The following is a 21,897-nucleotide window of genomic DNA, read 5'->3' on the forward strand; positions in this document are numbered from 1 at the left end:
GCAAGCAGGCAGACACCTCAGCATATTCACAGTAAACTTTCCATCTCTATAACAAATATCCGAGATAATCAGCAAAAAGAGAAGCTTGCTTTGGGCTCAGTCTGAACGCCTTTAGTCTATGGTCAGTGGCGACCTCTGCACGCCACGAGAGTGTGACCTCACGGACCGAAAGCGAGAGAGGAGAGCAAGGGGTTGGGGCCCCACCAGCTCTGAGGGGTCCCCTCTCTGAGGACACAAGGGACTCCTAAGTCCCACCTGCCTGCTGTCCACCAACTCCCAACAGTGCCCTGCTAGGCTCAAACCTCCCACATACGGCCTCTGAGGGACACTTCCAGCTAAAGCAGCCTCCTGGTCTTCAGTCCCATCCTATTCACACCCACGTAACTTTCTTTTATCTCAGACTCTCCCTCATGCTTCTGGAGGGTCCTGAATGCTTTCCCAACTACACTGTAATAGCAGGCCCTGGCCTTCAAGCTCCTTTCTCATCAGGCTCCAAATGAGCCCATCAGATACTCATCTGACCGCACCTCTTTGTACACACAAGTCAGCCAGCATGCTCAGCTCACTGCTGCCACCCCCACCCCTAGGCTGAGGCCTGTCTCTCTGGAGAGAGAGATGGATACCAAGACAGAAAGGAGCGTTCTGGGTCATGAGACCCTGGATCAAGCCATACCTGAAGTCACACCCTTCCCTTTGACTCTTTGATTACATGACCTGGGTAAATGATTCTTTTATTTGAACCAGTTTGGATTTTCTGTCACTTGGAACTGAAAGAGTCCTTGCAACTGAAAAGGAGATAAGAATAAGGAGGAAAACTGAACTGAAGAAAAAGAAAGAGAAAAAAAATGAAAGATTTGTGCAAATTAATGGAACTAGCCAGAGCACGAACCCAGAGCCCGTTGCTCTTTTCTCTTCGACTTCCTTTCAGAAATGAGCTGTTACTTTGAAGCTAAAGGAGAACTGACCTGCCATAAAGAACTCACAAGGGTAAGGCATATATTTACCTTGCATGAATTTCATTCCATTTTCCTGGTGTTGTACATATAAGAATTTTCTTTCAAAATTGGACTTCCCAAAGGGAAAGGGAAGCCAATTTTAATTTAAATAAATGCTAACACTAAAATTAATTTGTAGGGTATTTCAACTGGATCAAGGGGTACAGTTTCCACTAACCATTTCCCTGCTACTCCTTTTATTAGAAGTTCCTATTAACACCATAGCAGGATTGTCAGGAAACGGCTACAAAGCCATTTTCTCAGAAAGTGGATCAAACAGGCAAGGATCAAAACATAAGGCAGAACGTAATATTTCATACTTGAGCTCAGAGTATCAGTTTCCATTAAATACTGCTTAGAGTTTTCTCATAGAAGATGCTGCTTTGCCTAACCCACAAAGCAGGACAACTGCCACACAGGAAGCAGCTGTCACCTGCACCGCGGACACTGACACACAACTCGGTCGCAGGACAGCCAAGGCGTGGGGGTCACCATCGCAACTCCGCCCTGGGCGCAGACTCAGGCCACAGATGCAGTGACCGGCCTGACGGTGCTTCTGGAGGCAGCGGGGACTGCCAGAGACACCCTCCCACCTGGATTCCCGCTGGAGGGTTCTCCTTCCGGGCCCGGTTTAGCGGTCTACGTAAGTCCAGTCTGTTGACGGAGTAACAATCCACTAAGTGCTAAAACAAACCTATGGGACTCAATCTCTGGCTCTTACCTCCGATGTTTCCCGCCTACTGTGGTTTTCTCCTTTCTCCCAGAACAGTATCCCTGGGCAGGAAAGTTCTCCCACACCCAGCAAACTCTGCTAAGCACCCAAATCCACGGCGTTCGTCTTTCCCCTTCAATTCACTGCTGCCTCCTGTGTTCGGTTATTTCCAGAAGTTTCTGAGCCTTCCTGCAGGATTCCAAACCCTGGCAAGCGAGGTACTGAGACTCCCGCAGTTCCTCACCTGCAACTGGTAACCATTCCCGACGAAGCGGGGAACCAGTCACCTTCGGCGGTGTGCACCACTTCTCTTTTAGGCTAGAATCTGACAGCTTGTTTTAAATGTAAAACTGGTTACCTGTGGACTACGCTAAAACAGGGACATGAATATTACAAAAGTTATCGATGTGATCATGGAATCGTTTTTAAATTAAGAGAGTTGTTCTGAGAATAGGGGAACATGGACCGCTGTCTACTCTCCCCAGTCACAAAACTCTGGGAGAGCTCTGCTTTCTCTTCCTTCCAGAACCTTCTCCTCTGCCACTCAGAATTGCAGGTTGAGGTTTAAACCTGAGAGGTGCGCTTCTTAGGCGCTTTCTTTCTTAACCTGTTACCTTTAAAATGATAAAAATCCCTCACACCGTATCTGTTTCTCACAATACGGAGAAGAAATTACCAATGATATTAGCAGTTTTATTAATTAACTGCTAACAGTGGACATTGACAGAGGCATCACCTGGGAGGTGCTGGGCTAAGACCAGGAACTCCGTGGACCCCTTGCGATTCCTGTGAAGACCCCAGGAAATCAATCAATCAATCACCGTTATTATCTCCATTTAACAGGCGAGGAAACGGAAGCTCAGAGCTGTTAAACAACTTGAGGACAGGAGGGATTTGAACACTGGCTTTCTGATTCCGAACTCTTTCTCCCTGGGCTATTCTTTTTCATCTAACAAACGAAAGCATGTGACATCAGGTGCTTTGTCAACTGTAGATTACTAGACAAATACTAAGTACTAAATGACTACAAAGTGCTATCTTTAATACAAACAGGTGGTTATTACACTTACTGAACGTCCAGGTGACCACTAACCCCTTAATAAAAGCTCAGTGAAAGCTTACTCGTGGATACCACAGCTCCTCCTTTCCTAGAACTTTGCTTTCTACTTCAGCTACTTATGAGTAACTGTGGTTTCAAAACATTCAAATGAAAATTCTAGAAGGAAGTTGTAAATTGTATATCCCTTGTTTCAGTATCAGTGTAATTGGTTTATTTTATTATTGCTGTTGCTAATCCCATACTAGGATTAATTTATAATTTAAGCTTCATCATAGGTATATATGCATAGGAAAAAATGTACTGTTTATGACAGATTCTGTATTAGATGGGGTTCTGGCTTCCACTAGGGCTCTTGAGACCTACCCACTGTAGATAAGGAATTACTGTACTCAACACTTTAACAGAGAAACAAGGCGCGCGTACTCGCTGCATCATCACAGGAAGAGTTCTGCTGACGCCATTTATGAAAAAATTAAAAAATCGTTCTTCCCAGAATTTAAAGAGGAAAAAACAAAAACTGCTCCCTGAGGGCTGGCCACTGTGAGCCTCAGCCTCTCAGGTCCCAGTGCCAAGGGCCTGGGACGGACTAGCTCGGCTCAGAACATCATGAGCTATTTTCCTAGCCCTTCTCTGCCGGCCTACTCTCAGAGTCGCTGTGACACCACACCTGTCTCTGTGCCATTCCGGAAGCCTCGGCTACCTGGCAGATGGCAGGGTGTCTGCCTGACAAGGCCGGGGGGGGGCACCGCTGCAGGGGGAGGAGGTATGGGGGGCCGGGTCAGCCTTCAGCCAGCCAGGGCTGGGCTGCATCTGGACCCCAGCGCTCACGTGTCTGTTCCTGCCTCCTGACAGTCGTACTCAGGACAGCCCAGGTCAGCAGCCGCCACAGAAAGCTCGAGAGAAATCTAAAGCAGACATGAGCAGAGAGCGGGAGAGACGGAAAGGGAGAACGAGAGGGAGAACAGAGTTTGTCACATTTAAAACTTACCTTCAAACTCAATTCTCACGGACCTTTCAGTGTAACCCTCTTAAATCTGTCTTAAGATTTAACTCCCTTAACTCAAGACTTTTCAACTCTCAAGTCTGAACTCTCAACTCCTAAGTGTCTTAATTCTAACTTAGACTGAAAAGTGGTCTTTTCAAAAAAAACAAAACAAAACAAAACGAAAAACAACTTGGTCTTTTTAGGCAACAAATCTTGAGAAAAAAATGTAAGCGCCCGACTAGGATGGGTTCCTGGGAATTGTGACCTGGGGTCATCCTCACTTCCTTCAGAAAGTTAGAAAATCCCCATATCTGGTATGAAAATCTAAGGTCAGCATAACATTCTTAGCCAAACTGTGGTGCAAACAGCCTGCTAATCGTGGGATGGGATGGTCCATTGTTTGAGACTCCTTGATGGGAAGCTGCTCATCAAGGGGCTGGCTTTGTAGATACAGGATCCTCGGAGGGAGGACCCCTCTGTCCCAGCCTCTCACAGCACTCAGGGACCTCCGTGTCTGAGACACAGCTCCACCTGCCTCAGTCAGGCTGCTTGGAACCCAACCTGCTGACTGACCATTAATAACAATTCTGAGCCCGTGGAGGGTGGGGCGGGCATGGAAAACACCAACTGAAGCCACCGAAACTCTTCGCCAGGAGTTTCCTGTGTGATGAGCCTTTTCTTGACGCAGTGCTGTTGGCAAAAACTGCCACAGAGATTATGACAAAGAGAGGGGCGATGCTCTCTTTCAGGCAAGGACAATATTGGCTTCGCTCACTGCCTTCCTCACGGATGCTAGAAGAGCAGGTGCACACAGCGGATTTCCCATAAGTAAATGGTGAATAAATCACACCAGCAAGCACTGTGCAGAGACCTTCCCATGCTTAGCCTCACTAATGCAAAGTCCTAGAGGCAGGAGCAGCTCTTCTTCTAGTTTGACAGACGAGGGAACGAGTGCAAAGACCGCTGAAGCACTATTCTAAAGCCACACAGGTAAGAGGACAGAGTCAGACTGCTCCTTAGAGCATGCAGTTCCTACAAATAAGGGAGACGTGTTGCAAAGCAAAGTCCCTCAGCTGAGCGAGACGTGGCTTTTTGTAACTTTCCTCAGGAGTCATTCCCTCAAGTTAGTGACGTCCTCTGAATACCGAGCTGAAATTAAGCAAATCAGGAAGGCTCCACTCAGGCTCCACGGACAGGACTCAGGGGCAGGAGACCCTCAACCTGAAGCAAAATATTTTCCACACAGTGAATTATCTCAGGGAAGAAACCCTGGGCTTTCCAACACCTGAACCATGCTCTGACCCTCCCAGCCCTCAGAACTTACCAAGTTAGATGTTTTAATGAAACTTATGCTTTAAATTGTGACCTCCCCCCAAGAGTCCAGAGGTCCCCAGGGCCCCTGCCTCTGCCTCCTGGAAGGGAAATGATCAACATGGACACTTAGCGGGCATCAAATGTGAGAAGAGTCCACGGAAGCACCCTAGGTGAGGTGTACGCTCACACCGACCACCGCTTAATCACGACCCTCGGCTCAGTTCCCTCCACTGCAAGGCTCTGTCCGCAGACAGATCGGGGAGGAGGAGTCCTTCCATCGCTGACCAAGTGGTCCCGATGGGATGACTTCACGAAACGCCAGCACTGCCGACTGGGCTCGTTAGCTTCCAAAATAGGAAAAGAGGCCAATGAGATCCACACTGCGACAGCGCACGGATACAATTATCTTCATGATCATTTCCATTCGGGTAAAAATGCCCAGGCCGGAGCCTCTGTCCTTGTGACCACCCTCACGTCCAACGAGCATCTACTGGGAGATTGTATTTCAATACTGTGACCGCCCCCACGCGACTCCAGGCAACACGTTTAGATACACAACACCAGATGGGGAACCCGTGGGGCAGTACGCATCACACTGTGTCTAAGGCAACCACCAGTCAGCTGTTGTGGAGAGCACAACACAGTTTCTTCCAACTTCTGCAAAGTCTCTAGGTAAAAGAACCAGAAAAGCCATCCTCAGTGCCCGAGAAGCAGAACAGGGGACTAGACGCCAATGATTTCAGAGATTTCAGGCTGTTGGTTCAAAGAAGAAAAGAAAGACAGCAAATCAGAAAGAAAAAGAAACTTTTCTAACTGGAGGTGTTGAAAAGGGGACTAAGAGCCTTGGTAAAAGGGTAGAAGTTTGATATGGACGTATACACTGGCTGTACCAAGGCCAAGCTGTATAAACGATAAGTTATGACGAGATGATTGTGCTAAATCGCAAAGAGATGAATTTAGGCATCGTGGGTTCCTCTGAAGCTGGTGTGTCAGTTATGGTGTTTACAGAGAAGCAAGGGATGCTCACAAATCAAGTTGTTTGAAATTATATGCTTACCATGTCTATTAATGCGATGACCTTGGGAACTTACTCCTCATCTCTGTTTTAACCTAATGAGCACACTGAGTATAATCAATTAGATTTGCAATTAAAATTACAATTAATCTAATCTGCCCACCCCTATCCTTTACCAGGCTTAGGAGATTCCTGGGTGGTAAACATGTGTGCTTTTGCTGTGGCTATCTCTTCTTTTAAAGAATGTACATTATGTATGATTTATTAAACTTTAAATTTCTTCCCCATTGGGAGGTCTCAGCAAAATTTAGTCAGGCTTCAACACAAGAGTGTCAAGGGATAATTAGGACAGTTAGCAGTAATTTATCATTTCTCAGCTGAGTTTTCCAGCTTTTGCTGACTGCCTGTAGAAATCTGTTAGCCTGTTCTACAAAGATCGCTATAAAACCTCCTTTATCTTGTGCAACCCGCTTTTCCATGTTCCTGAAGTGGAGGGGATGTGGAGCCAATCCAGTCCTGACTCTGTAGCCACCTGGATGCTGTCACTGGCATGCAGCCGAGGCCAGGCCTGCAGAAGGACCACGGGCCATCGCCACGGGCACCTGCTGTCCGGCCTGCTGTGGGTTAGACGTTTAAACCTAGTACAGTTCAGATGAGATCTTCCCAAGGTATGCGCAGAACTCTATGAACACACCAGTACGCATTTCACAGAGCAAATATCACACAGTAATCCACTAAAGATGAAAAGCCAGGGAAGCACAGAAAACAGCTCTGTGCCTCTCCCTCCTCAGAGGAGGATTTTTATGAGGCCCAAGCCGAAAGGGAGGACCTTCTGTTCTTTAGAGAGACTCATTTACTAGATGGGGAAAAATGAATGCTCTGGTAATTTCATTTCAAATTGATTTATTTCTAAATGGGGGAAAATTGACACTTGGTGAAGAAAGTAAAAAGCAAATCTCTGGGAAGAGCCAGCTAGTCTCAGGTATAACCCAATTATTTGAACACAGAAAATAAGAACACAGAGGAAAGGGTTGAAGGTCACACAAGAAAGTTATTCTTGTGATGAATACCTTCCTTCCCCCCTCCCAGCAGACTCTCGGAAAAGCATAAATGACCCATATTTCCAGTTTATTTCTGACACCTAAACCTAATCAAAGTTCACTTTTTAGAAATCCAATAGTTATTCTCAATTAGATTGCACAGAAAATTAAATCATAAATTTCTCTATCCAAGTCCTGGTTGTCACATTCCTAAAATACAACTTTCCTCCCTCTGGCATTTTATTTAAATCTCTGAGGCCAGGCTCCAAAGCAAGTTATGGATTTGATAATTTGCTAATGTGGCTGCAGTAATTGTTTTGAGCCATATTTATGATTTTAGTGGATCTTACGGCAATCAATAATAATCTATCTATGTCCCTGACTCTGGAGTTTTCTCACTGTCCACAATGCGGCAGAGGATTCATTTTTTAATGTGCTCTCTGAGCGCTCCCTTCCTGGGAGAGACAGCACCCTGCATATATTAATAAAGGCCAAGAAATGAATGGCATTGGTGCAAATGCTCTACCCTGAAGAATTAGCTTCAGGATGAGATTTAGTGCTAAGGGGAAGGGAGAATGGACTACCAGGGCCCACTCCATGCCCGACTCCCATCATTAAAGTTAATGGTATCTCCGTGTGGTCATGCACCAAAGTGGCCTGTTGGAAGTGAAGCTCTTCTTCTAGGGCCATTGATTTGCAGCTCCACTCACGGGTGCACACTGGCATCTGATCTGTACTGCAGATGTGCAGAAGCACTTTAGAAATTGTTTACTCAAACTGCCAGTTAAGCATACTACAGATTAACACTAACTGAATATTTCAGAGCATATGATAGGGTTGAGCGTGTCTTCCCTTGGAAGTGGCCGAAAAAGTCAACAGGGTTTGGTTTAAACAATAGAGGTCGTGATAGGATCACCTAAGTAAAAAAAGTCTAGAGGTTCTGTAATTCAAGCTTCGAGGCTGGTTAATTCCACCACCCAGGGATGTTACTAAACATCCACTTTGTCCTGTCATTGCTGTTCTGTCATCTGCTTCATTCTATAGTGAACGGTCAACAGTCAACGGTCTGAGAAATCATTACAATGGTTGCCTGCAGCTGCCGGCTACCTGCTTTCTCGATCACAAGCAGGAGTGAAGCAAGGTCCCTTCCCGCAGCCCATACATACAGCCATCCACGAAGATGGGACCGTGTGCCCTGAAGTCACTGAGGCCTACATTCGAAAGCTTTAAGGAAGGACTCATTATATAACTAATGTGGCAGAGAGAATTGCCTTAGATCAGAGGTGGACCAACTATACTCCCATGCCAAATTCAGCCTACTATCTTCTTATAAATAAAGCTTTATCAGAGCACACCTATGCATATTTATGCAAATTCATTTACATAAACTCTATGGCTGCTTTTATGCTATAAGGGCAATGTTATAACTGTGACAGAGACCATCTGGCTCTGAAAGCTTAAAATGTTTACTATCCCGTCCTTTACAGAAGCTTGCCAGTCATTGGCTTTCATCAGACAAAGTTGGCACCTGGACCTAAAGAAAGATTCAGACCTCTTCTGACTCCTTGCTGCTAAATAAGGGTGGAATTTAGGATGAAAGCCAGGGCCAACCATAGTAACAGTCAAAGATATAAGATACTAATTATTCACGTTCTAGAAAAGTGTGAGTGGAAACTTAAAAATCAAATCAATTAAGGGGATATATTTTCAGTACGTGTGAAATATCATTTACCTTTAGAATGTGATTAAAACATCAAACACATTTCATAGAGAATTAGAAGTCCTTACTGGAGTGTACAGTTTGGTAGACGTGTTCCCTCCCTCCCCTCTTCCAGCTTATCTCCCTCCAGTCTTCCTCTTTCCACTCAAAATGCCTGCCATGCCATCTTCTTTCTCCAAAATGTGGGAAATCCATTCCCACTCCTGTTCCTGCTGTGCACAGCGATCCTCTTCACCTGGCTGTGTCCCTGTTGTTCCTTAGTACACTGGTCTCTGTGAAGAGCTTGCCTCTTCAAGGTGTCTTTCCTGACCACCCTACCGAAAGGGGCCGCACCGCCTGTGTTCCCTACTCCTACTTAGCGGTTTGACTGCATTAAAGGCGCCCCTGGAGACTGGATCATCAGGGATGGGATGCGGTGTTGAGCTCAGCAGCGGATCACGCCTCTCCTTCTTTCATAGTTGAATTTGCCGCTAGGAGGTAGGGCCCCCACTGGGGCTGGGGCGCATGGACAACCTCCGGAGGATATATCACTCGCTGACACTCTTGCCGTATATTCTGTCTCTGCAAGCTTTGCTCCCACAATACCCGTCTACCACGAAGCCTCGGAGCCAGCCAACCACAGACTGACTCTCCTGAACTGAGAGCGAAAATGAACCCGGCTGTGAGTGTCAGGTACTTCGTCCCAGCACGAGATAGTTGACCAGTATAACACCCTAATGCCCATCTCCTCACGTTAATTCTTTTCACAGCACATTGTGACAGCCTTTCTAATACTAGAAGGTTTGGTTTGTTCATTAGGTTGGGGGAGGACAGGCACTAAGCTGAGAGCTGTTCCCTTACTGCTTCAGCCTCTACTGTGTCCTGGGGCCTGGAAGCACCTCACATGCTCCAGGCACTCAATAAATGCCAGGGAAAGAAATTACTATGTACCGGTGAATATCGGCACTCCGCTCATTTGTTGAAAAGACTGTCATTAGACTCCAGCGGATTATACTGTCATGTGCCTTTTTTGTGCTTGCTTTTGGAGATAGTGTCTGGTTATGTATTATAGGTTGATCTTGAACTCATCATGCAGCCCAGACTGGCTCTGAATTTATGGCAATCTTCCTGCCCCGGTCTCCAAAGTGCCGAGATAACAAGTGTGTACCACCGTGCCTAGCTTCTTTAACGGGTTGAAAGAGTACAGGAAGCAAAGACCCAGCTGGGGTCCCCAAGAAAACTACATAGCCTCCCTGAGTCTCAGTTTTCTTACCAGTTAAACGGGTTAAATAGGGATGATTTTCCAGGCCTTGGGCAATTATTTCATTTTCGTGCTGCAGATTGAACCCATGCCATTGTGCATGCCAGGAAAACACTCTACCACTGAGCTACACACTCAGTCCTCTCGCTGGGGTGGGGGGATACTAGAGATTGAATCCAGGACCTCTGCACTGAGTTACATCCCAAGCACCATTTTCTATTTGTATTTTGGGACAGAGTCTTGCTAAATGGCTAAGTTGCCCAGTCTAGACTCAAACTTCTGATCATCCTGCCTCAGCTCCCAAACTATTAGGATTATAGATCTGCACCACCATGCCCAGCTAGCTCAAGGTCAGCCTGAGCAACTTAGTGAAGCTCTTCTCTAAATCATAAATAAATAAATAGGCTAGAAACGTAGGTCAGTGTGAAAGCCAGGGGTTCAATCCTTAGTAGCATAAAAAAGAAGAGAAAGAAGACGGGGTGAGGAGGAGGACAGGGAAGAGAGAGACAGAGAAAGAGAGAGACAGAGAGAGGAGAGGAGAGAAGAAGAGAGGAGAGGAGAGAGGCAGAGGATATTTCTCACTTGTCAGGGCCTATGACATTACTTGGCACATAGTAGTTGCTAGAAGAATAAATTAAAGAATGGACGCTGAAAAGGGAAGTGAGAGTAGGCAGGATGCCATGTCCTGGGAGGCAGGAACAGGATCTGTCTGGCACTGCGAAAATGTTCAACATCAACCAGAGGCTAAAGCTGTGCAGAACCAGAAGCAGCCACCTCACAGCACTCTGGGCTTCCATATACATGAGATAAAAGGCAGACTCAAGGCTGCTGTGTGTGTGTGTGTGTGCGCGCGCACCCATGTACGTGCACACGTGTGTGTTCACACATGGGTACGTGGCACTTATAGAGCAGCACACACAGCTAAAAGGGCCTTCTGGGATTCTCTGAATCACCCCCTTCTCTGAGTCACTTTCTGAAGAGTGAGCTTCCTCTGGGACTGGAAGCTGGGGCCATCGGTTGGCAGAGCAGAGCTTGGAATCACATTTGTTCCTTCCCTGGTTGAACATTTCACCAAAGCAACCTCGCTAGAACCTAATTACGTTTGGGAACTTATACCATTTACGACCAACAGATGATTTGAAACACACATGAAAGGCCCTATTGGGTCATTTTTCAAAGCACAAGAATAAAGCATGATAAGGACATAGTTTTTCAAGGAACGGCTATGGATATGTGAGACTCTGGAGTGTGAGGGAGGTCTGAGCGTGGACATTAGGATAAGTGGATCACACCATGACATGAAAGAAGATTTGGTGTGTTCACATCGTTCACTCAATGTTGTTTATTCTTCCAAACCACTTTAGGTGAGGTCAACGTCTTAAACAACTTTATATTTATTTTTCAGGTAGTATGGGAATAAGAAGACCATATTTAAAAGAATAAACTACCAAGGGAAAAAGGAGAGTTTACTTTATCAAAACCCAACAACACTATCTTTATGCTGAAAGAAGCTAGGACTCTATACCACTGTTCTTTATCCCTTTCCTTTGAGGTCTGGGAATAATGTGATTCAGAAGCCCTTTAGAAATGAGCCTATTTCCTGATCCTGGTGGACAAGTGTCTTCTCCAGAGAAAGGATCTGCTATTAGACAGGCATAGTACTGACCCTTGAAGTTAAAATTCAAACCTACCCTCTCCAAGCACTGACATAGCCCCCGGGCTGGGGGAGGTGTAGAATTTCTCACTGTGTTTGCCCAAGAGCCATTACAGAGTCTCACTAACCCAATATTTTTCACTCCAATGTCCGTTAGGAAGGTCATTATTCTAACTCTCCCGGGTCTGTGGTTCCTTAGGATGTTGTGTCTATTATTCATTAAACTGGTTCCACCTGACCCAGACTCAGTCTTCAAACCCTTACTTTTCCAGCTGCTTTTGGGTCCTGAAACTGTTTTATTAATAGCCTTGGCATATAAGCCTAAGAGGAGTCCCTGAAAGGGACTGAATAATTCAGGATGAATATAGGAGTAAGAACCAAGATGAGGTCATCTAGATCAAGAATTAAAATATATTCATATAAATGAATAAATCAGCAGTTTATAAATCTGGGTAAGCATGAACTGTGGGCTTTTCAAAAATAGATTTCATGACCCCCATTTTCCGGGATCTGGATACAGGAGGTGTGAGTTACCTAATTATATGCTAAAGATAATAAAGCAAAAGGAAATTATTTCAATACTCATTTCCTAATGCAGAATTCTTCAGATGGGGCCTTGTGAAATAAAAACTATCCATACAGCTCCATATTTTTCTTTTAAAATGTAATCAACAACAAAGTATACTTTACCTAGTTTAAAAATGAAATGTCACAGAGTTGAGGGCCCCAGGGACTCCTCACATCCCATAATGCATTTCTTCCAAGGCCTCCACCCACAAGCTCTCTTGGCAGAAGCTGTGTTCCCATCTCTAATCATGATATAGATCTCCATGTTTTAAAATTCATAAGCAACCTGCTCTTATATTTTACCATTTCTTGCTTTTAATAATTCCTGAAGTAAAAGTTCATAACATTTGGGTCTTTTTCAGATGAAATGCCCAATTTCTATCACAACGTGCATAATTGTATGGGCTTTCACGGTCCATTCCACATTAAATGATGGGGTATGGATTGTAGTGAAGGGGTCATCTACTGAGAAAGCAGTGGCCACCGACATAGAAGCAAAAGTACTGAGTGATTGTCATGTGATTACTTGGGCCAAGTTTATTTTACCTGTTTTTATAGAACTAGTGATTTAGCTGAGCCAATGATATGGATGTCATAGGTTTAAAACAAAATCAGAAAAAGCTTGTTACAGGAGGATTAGAGAGTTTTATGCAATACATTATTTCCTAGGCTTGAAATGCACACAGCAAAATGGTGAGAGAGGATAATTCCTTCAATGATTATTTATTGAATATCTAGTATATAACAGCAAAATAATGATAGTAACTGGCCTTTATTACTACATCAACAGAGGTAAGAAGGTGTATCTAAATAATACCTTACCTTTATGTAGTACTTAGGGGCCCACAGAACACTCTGACTTTCACAGTATATTTGAATTGAAAGTGATTATATAGGAATCGCAAACTCTGAGCCTGAGATATGAATGACAGCTTCTAAATCCTATAAAACACTGATGGTAAAAAGATCACAAAACAAATTAAACAGCCAGATATCCACTTTGCTTTATGTCACGGCCTCCAATTACTGAGGGAGGTTGTTTGGTAGCACGAATGAAAAATTAAGCATCTAAAACATGTAATTCTGCCATAAACTGACAAACAGTGGTAAAGTAAAGCAATGTTTAGATTAGTTAACCTTCACCTGCATATTAAGCTAAATGAGGAGAGTCATCTGGATATTTTTAGATGGAAGTCAATATTATTCCAGCAGAGCAAAAGATACAGATTAACTGATGTTAAAGTTGACAAAATATTCACGTAGCCTCTCCATGAACGTCTGAACATCTCTGGTTGTGAGCATTGGACAGACATAAGGTAGTTTTAGGAACAGGTGTAAGACCTAAATTACAAGCCCATGCTAAATAACAAAGGGCCTAGGAGGCAGTGCTCTAACCCCCTCCCATTGTAGCCATAGCCCCAACCTTTGCTCTAACCCTGGCCTAGGAATGTAAGGCAATCTTGCATTGTTTGAAGTCCGGATCCAAATTAACATGTAAGTTAATGGCTCTAGGCAGAGAGACTCCAAGTTAATTGTCAAGCTGTTTGCTCCTCCGGAATGTCTTGGTGACCTTTGAAACATCCTATAGGTGGTATCTGTTACTCATCAATATGTGACTCCCCAGTACGCGGCTGCTGACCACCATCTCAAATCAGCAGACCTTCCCCTGCCTGCAAGCCTAAAATGTTAACCCCCCTTTTTTATCCCCCTATAAAAAGGACCTTAGCCCCTGAGCTGGCGCCTCTCTGAGCCAGCTACTTGGTTCTGAGAGTACCGTCTGGCCAGACCATAAAAGGTCTGTTTACCATCTAGCCTGGTGTGTTCCTTCCTGGGTTTCTTTCTTGTTCCTCCGTCGAGCTCCTGGAGCCTCACTGGGCTATAGGACCCAACATCGTGGAGGCCTTTTTGGCTGTTCACGCTCCATGGAGTGGAAGTGAGATTGTGTCTTACACAGGTTGACTGCATAATATAAGGAAGAGGTGGGTTGTGCTTTTAATGTACATAACTTTCTAGGAACTTTGGTTTCCTCAAGGATAGAACATTAAGGCTCATCTTTGAAAGTTCTAGTGAGAATTAAATAAAAAGTATGAAACTAATAGCAAACTCTTCTAGAGACTCCACTATATGCCACACACACTTAAACACCTGTATGCTGATTCATTGATTTGGTCCTCACAACACTAGGAGGAGGTAAGGTACCATTAAGTTATTCACTTTACAAATTTTTAAATGAGTGCGAACACCCAGTGTTACCCTGCACAGGGTCACACGGGGGCAGGTGAAAGTTCCTCCCTCTTCATAGGTGTATTTTAAATGCCCTCCCACTCTCCCATCCTCACTGCTGGAGCTGCCCCCCACCCCATCTGCCTTGGCTGCCATTTACTTGGGAAAAAAAATTCAGCAGGAAAATACTGGGGGCTTGGTTAATTTTTCTTAAGTCCTTTGACCCAACTGGCATCAAGAAAATCTAAGTTAACTGATTAGAAATGTAAAAATTCAATGCTGTGATACTTACTTAGGTGAGAGCTTGCAGGTTTAGTAGGAGAGAAGAAATTTCCCAAGGCAATTAGCAGGCTCCCAGCCCCTTCTCTTGCTAGGAGAACTAGGACTTGAAGGTCTTGTTCTTAAATCACCAGGAAGGGCAGGAGGAATCAGAGACACTTATAAGACAAAGGACTTGGACCCTTAACACCCTTGAAGGACTCCGTTCCCACAGGTATTCCCAAACCCAGCCCTGAGCACTGCAATTGTTTTTGGTTTACTGAGCTCAGTCAAATTGGATTTACTCCAGGAATGGATGCAAATTATAAGGTAGTTCTACAAGAAGAGAAGATGCTAATTCTACCGGCAATAAATCCATGCATTAGAAACAGGCAAGGCACGGTTCACTCTGGCTTTAATCAAAGGATAAACGTCCTCTGGCAAGTTGAAATTCTCTTGAAAATTCTTTCCAGATGAAAATAATGAATAACCAAGTCCCTTCATTGGGAAGATTTGTTTGCTGCTTTCACCCCACATCTCTCTAAGGAGTCAGTCTGCGACGAGAGGACGAGGGTGGTGTCAATGGCAGGACAATCCCACACCAGATTCTTATTGCCCTTTTGAGTAGTTTTGCATGGGCTGCAGCGTACACTGAAATCTCTGTGGCCTCTGTGCCAACAGAGCCCCAAGCCCACACCGGGCCTATGGATTCAACACAGGAGTGAGCGTTCAGGGACCAGTGAAGGTCACCGCTGATCCATACCCATTACTGGCTCACAAGCACCTAGATGGGGGCAGAGGCTGAATCTACCTGGACAGAGGGGCAGTACTTTTCCTAAAGTAAAAAGGCAAACTTCTGGATGTTAGAGTGGTCACTTCTATCATAAGTTCAGAGACGATTTTCAAGCCACACAAGTCCTACGATCAGAGGAAACTTTTCTCAAGATTTTAACTTGGAAGGCAGTAATTAACAGCGAGAAAATTCCATGTGTATTAATTCAGTGAACTCAGCAGGGCAGCAGACACTATGGTTGCTGGGTACACTCATTTTGCAGGGGAGAAAATTAAAGTTAAGACTGATACTGAGAAACACACAGACGGCACCAGAGGTGGTGTGGGGGGCTGGGCTGTGCACTGAGGCGGTCTGGTTCCCGATTCCACGCGTGCTTCTCGATCCCAGCCGAGCTCCACTGCACACACGAACTGTCAAAGTCGGTTATTCTCAATATGATAGGCTGGGTTTCCTCTCTTGAAAAATGAGGAAATAGATGCACCAAGAGGTTAACAGGCTGGGCCAAAGTTGGGCAGTCAGTTACAGAGCTAATATTTCTACAGAGCTTCCGACTGATGCCAATGGGTATCAAATATTGGACTTCATTAGGAGCGAAAATCTTCTGTGTTCATGAAATTTAAAAATAGCCAAACCTCGATGTCATGTGAAAGATCTGATCTAGGATCATAAAAATTTTGTTAACAGATGCTTTAAAAATTTTTTTTTAAATCACACTTCTTTACAGAACTAATTTTCTTATTTTCTAGAGCAATCTGAAAAGCAATTGCTAATGTTTCAAGTTATTAAGAGACACTTCCCCCTTAATATCATAAAAGTACATCTCTAGGTAAGGCATTCAAGCACCATAAACACAGAAGAGTATAAGTAAGTATATTCTATAAGTAGTTCTTGTGAGATTCCAGATTGACTGCGTAGCATAAATCTCTCTCTTTAATATACCTAAAACATCCTCCCACCCAAAGATGTGCTTAGTAACTGCCCAAAAGGATAGCTTATACTATACTTATTAAACAGTATGCCTCTTAAAGGGGTGAAAATTGCCTTAATAGTTTGATTTGTTTGAACTACATTTTTGGATTATAATACGGGAATGTGATTGGTAGAAATTTTCGCCTTTGTCAGTGAAGTGTGGAATGGGGAGATATTTGATACAAATTTCAGGAAACCCATACTCCTGACAGCTCACTGGAAAACAAATGCACATCATATGATATTTCCTGTTAACTAAAGTTAGAAACTTGGAAGACTTGTTCTATCATGCAAAGTCCTGTCTTCTCCATTCTTCTCCCCAAACAAAAGTTAGAGCAAAAGTAGGGGAGAAAAAGTAATACATTTTCTTTACCCATCACTAGGTTTGTAGCTAAATCCCTGTAAAAGCATACATAAATTAACAAGAGATAACCACAATAATTTTGAGTTTTATATGACATGAGAGGCTTCAGAAAAGAAGACCCAAGTAAGAAGAAAACTGCATTTTTATGGACTGTCAGAAATGAACAAACGTGCCTGGAGGCCCAAGGGCTGATTCAGGAAAGCCTGCTGTTCAGTCTGCTTGGCCCCTAGGTATGCACAGGGCAGGGCCCTTCTGGCATGAGTCTTATGGCCCACTTTTAGGGTAGGGAGTAAGGGACAATGTTTTTACGGCTTCCTTCAAGGGAGGAAGTTGGGACCAGACCAGAGACCTGTTTCCGTAGTTTCCTTAATTTCCTTCGTGTCAAAATACTCAGGAGGCCCAAGTGCCACATTTTAGGGTAGCAAGTTCTGAGCCCCATCAGAAACAATCACAGAATTAGGTCCCTGGCAAACTTACATTCTAGGGGACTAAAGAAACATAAGCCAACTCAAAACTAGTTTAAAAACAGCGAAGAGTGCCTTGACACAAATTAAATAAGGAAGGGGGTGGATTAGGAGGTTTAGTGGGCTGTGTGGAGCTCCGTGGCGGAGAGCAAAGAGTCTTTCTCCAGTCTGCACTACTCATGCAATAGTCCCCTGGTGGATGGCAGCATCCCACCGCTGTTAAACCCAAGGAGGAGAGCTAACCAATCAACTGCGGAATAAAAAGTCACTCTTTTACCTCGATATTTCCATTTTTCCTGCTGCTAGTGCCTTACCAAGTAAGCCAGGCTACCCTTGTTTCTGTAAAGCTGAATCAAAAGCCTCTAAAACAAAAAGCCTGAAGTGGCATCATGTTCAGGGGCTCAGTCGGCTGTGCACCTTCATTACCGAAAACAACAGTCGCTTCGGGGGAAAGACCCTCCCCAGGCTCATCACTGCTATTACTGGCCTGAGACAAACCAGAGCCCAGGCACCAGGCAGACGCTGCACATCACACACAGGCGAAGAGGAAGCAAACAGTCGTGCGCTATCCACGGCAGGCTGATAAACCCCGCTTCAAAATGTGCAACTGCGTGAATTTCAAAACACAGCGCGCTCAGTCCTGAGCCGTGCTTCTCAGAATGCGACGGCTGAATGCAAAGCCGCTGTCCCGCTCCCAGAGGAGCTGCTGACCACAGCACTGCGCCGGGAGTCCTGCTTCCGTGACCCTCATCATTCACCATGTTACCAAGACAAACCGAGGCAGGCCAGGGAATGTCTGCATTCTGGACTCATGGGGTAAAAGAATGTTCATTGTTAAGCAAAGAATTCTTAACAACGAAGATTCCCAAGTCCCAGCTGCAACGTTCTCTGTTAGCAGACTTAACATCTGACAGCCAGGTGCGGTCGCCCATGACTGTAACCTCAGCGCTCTAGAAGGCCGAGGCAGAAGAATGCTCAAACCCAATCTAGGCAAATGAGTGACGCAGCTAGATGTGTCTCAAAATAGCATGAAAAATAAAGGAGGAGCGGTGGAAATGTAGCCCTGGGTTCAATTTGGAGAAAACTCCAAATCCAGTGAATTAATAATTAATGTTTTGCTGTTAACTCATCACCAAAGTGAATTTAAAGAATCATAGTTTATGAAACAGATGAGGTGCCTTTCCATAGAGGAATCTGTCTTAGACAATTTTCAAACTTCATTGCCCACGAGGGGTGAGTGTGTGATGGCTTATCTCGTAGTCACTGTGCACCGGACAGGCATGGCCCCGCTAGTGCACGTGGGTAAATTCTGCAATCAGGTCAAAAGCAAGTGAAAATTGAAAGGTGCCCAAAATAATGTAATTTGCTGACTTTAAAGGAAATAAAGAGCAAAATAAAAGCTAATAGGAAGTAGACAGATAGACTGTTCTCTAAGGGGAAAGGGGATCGAGGGACGGAGGGAGGCATAGGGAGAAGAGGGGTAAGGGATGGATGTGTTACGCATGTGTATGTACCAACTTCCTACGAGGAGCCTAGAAGGCACGCGCTATACATGTGTACCGATAAACTGAAGTTTTATAAAAAGGTAAAAAAAAACAGTGTAAGTTAAACAATCATAGTGGTGACAGAAGCTGCCCTCAATTAACATGTGAGTGTGATATGTGAAGAATAAAACTGCACCAAAGCCAACCTAAACATTAAAATTACAGTCAAATTCTATAGCCACAGTTTACAGCCCTGCTAGACTCAACGCTTGTTTATTTCTTCCCATGTGTCTTACATTATTACTTCAAGGCAGGGATAAAAACTGTAAATTCAGACTTGGGAAGTATAATGCAATGAGCGTTCGTAGATTCACAGTGTTGTACAACTATCACCACTCTGTTTCCACATAATTTTCATCACAAAAAAAGTTCTTATTAGCAGTCACTCCCCACTCCCTTCTCTTCCCCTGTAATCTACTTTCTGCCTTTATTCAAGCCTGCTTGCACAGCAAATATTTTAAATGTCTCCCTTTAGAATTTTGAGATCATATAACCTATCTATTCATATAAATTTCAGCTGTGTTTAATATGTGCATATTATCAACCTGTGTATTCCACTTAATAAGGTTTGTGCATTCTCCCATGTTACTAGTTCTACTTTTATGCTGTCACTTTCAATGGTTGAAGGAATTCCATCAAATAGATACAGCAATAAAGCTCATCTGGTGTGGTTGGAATTTGCATTTGAACACTGAAGTTTTAAAACTGTGGTAACTAAGTTTAAGCATTTGGGTTTTGTATTTCAAGAATCCATTTCCTTAAAAAAGGCATGGGCTTTATATCCTTTTATAGCGCTTGCATATTTGGAAGAATAACGAGGAGGTGCAGAGAGTGGGCTAGAGGGAAGCTGAGGGTCCGTCTGTCCACCTCTCCACTGTTATGTGTCTGAGAGACTGGAGAACTAGTCCTTTTATCACATGGACTTTGTGGTCCATTGGTGGCAGTCCCTCTGAGAGACATCACTCCTCAAAGGTGCTTTCCAGGCATACAAGAGCTGTGTTCAGGGTTAAAGCCATACACAATCACAACCACAAAGGACCCATGTTCCTTCATTGGCATTGTCTGGTCCTATCCACTCAGCAATCAGTCTTAAAACCCATAAAAAAGTATAACATTAGCACCTCAGTCCAACTTGCTTTTGATTTCTAGCACCAAAAAAAGTTGCCTTTTCTAAGATTTATGCACAGGACCTAACTACATAGAAATTTGCATTTGTATGAAAGGTAGTGAAATGCAGCTTTGGAATCAACCAGGATTTCAGTCTTCTTTTTACTATGGAATCAGAGACTATTCTAATAAATCCTCCTTTTCTCTCTAGCACACCTAAAAGCACCCCCCACTTTAGCTCCACTGCTAAATTAGGTCTGAATTTTGGTACTAAAAAAAAAAAAAAAAACAGAGAGTAACTATAGGGGTAGAAGAAGAACAGTGAGAAACACAAGGCCAGGAGGGCAGGGAAACAGTCACTCAGGGCCACCTCGGCCACCAAAACATCTGTCCCTGCCCTTGGGAGAATGAAAAAGCAAACCCGACATGAAGAGAACTGAAGGTATGTCAGAGACACCCCCGGCTTAACGAGGGACCCACAAAGACCACATGTATCCAATGTGCTCTGTCCTAGACACAGCCTCCCAGGAACTCCTACAACTTCACCGGGTGCTTCCGGCCCTCTGGGTTTAGTTTCCATTTTCAGGTTTACGCAGTCATGGTTTTACTACGAAGAGGAAATGTCTTGTAAACTAATGGGAAACATATTGTTTGGCACAGTTTATAATGCCAGGATTTATGGCTCTAACGCCGAGGGTCTCTCTGACCTCGAAGACAACACAGTGAAACAGAATGTGCTGCCAATGACTCGCTGTGGTTTTTTATTAGTTCTCATAATTGCCCCTTATTAATCTGTATGCACATAATAAGCACTCACCTTCACAGTCTGTCCAGCTTCAAGGCCATCCTAGGAGGGGGGGAAAACAGCAGAGTGAGAATAGATAGATGGTACCCCCTGATTATTTGGAAATATCGCCATTAATAATTCAGATCCAATTTCATTGTGTGTTAATTTATAGTATTCTCATGGGGACCATTCACTTCCAGTGTGTGGGACCAGACAGTTCTCCTTTTCTGCCTGCGCGTGAGAAGTTATATATAAAAATGATCTAAATTATCCAGCAAGCCAACCCCCTTGCTACTTTTCATGCTCTTTGCTCTTGGCTACGGTTTTAATTGCATTAAAAGGCAGGCTGAAAATGTTTGGGGAGGTGAAGTATCACACCTCTCAGTTATCTTTAAATCAGACATGGTGGTTTAATTAATGTCTGACTCCTTTAAGTCTCTACTCAGGAAATCTGCTGTAACCGGTATCCATTAAGCAAGACTATGGGGTACGATGCGTGGGAAGATCCTTCAGGTTATCCTGACCTTGGTGAGGGAGAGAGTGTTCCCTGTGGCTGGACCTCTTGCTAATCCTGCTTTCCTCTCCCAGCTTCTGAAGTCCAAAAAAACTACTATCTTTGTTGAAAATGAGAGGACTTTCCCGGTCAGCAGCCATAAGACAAAGCAGAAGCAGATGCTTAGTGGGATTGGGAAAGCAGAACAAGAAACATCTCCACACCCAAATCTTCCCACGGGGAATTACCACTCTGACTTTAGCAAGATCTGCCTGCCTCTAAGAGCCTGACCAATAGGCTGAGAACTGTTCTCCTGCTGTTGCAAGGGTTTAGCAGAACCGTGGCCATCAGTGCTTTCCAAACTAGAAGGGATAGCGCATCATCAGTGGGTCATGAAGTCAACTTTATAGGTTGCATCTGATATTGAAAAATAGAGAAATAACATCATAATAAACTTAATAGGTTGAAACTGATACTAAAAATAAATATATTCTATCAAGACAAAAAGAATACACAAAGTAAATGTGGTTTTATAAAAGTCTGTTTTCCTCATCTGTGTAGGGGTATCTAAGGGAAGGAATAAACACTATATA

At 44.1% G+C, this 21,897-nt stretch overlaps 1 protein-coding gene across 11 annotated transcripts in view; it reads right to left on the bottom strand.

Moving 5' to 3' along the window:
* Fhit (fragile histidine triad diadenosine triphosphatase) overlaps positions 1–21,897 on the bottom strand; it is a 1,329,438-nt gene that overhangs the window by 251,881 nt on the left and 1,055,660 nt on the right. For all 11 annotated transcript variants that reach the window (XM_010643166.2, XM_033757040.1, XM_010643170.2 and 8 more), the window contains one exon: positions 20,842–20,871. In XM_010643166.2, the coding sequence (XP_010641468.1) occupies positions 20,842–20,871 (30 nt within the window). The remainder of the gene's footprint in view (positions 1–20,841; positions 20,872–21,897) is intronic.

Source organism: Fukomys damarensis, unplaced genomic scaffold (genome assembly GCF_012274545.1).
Source record: "Fukomys damarensis isolate Sample0158 unplaced genomic scaffold, DMR_v1.0_HiC HiC_scaffold_28, whole genome shotgun sequence".
Taxonomy (NCBI): domain Eukaryota; kingdom Metazoa; phylum Chordata; class Mammalia; order Rodentia; family Bathyergidae; genus Fukomys; species Fukomys damarensis.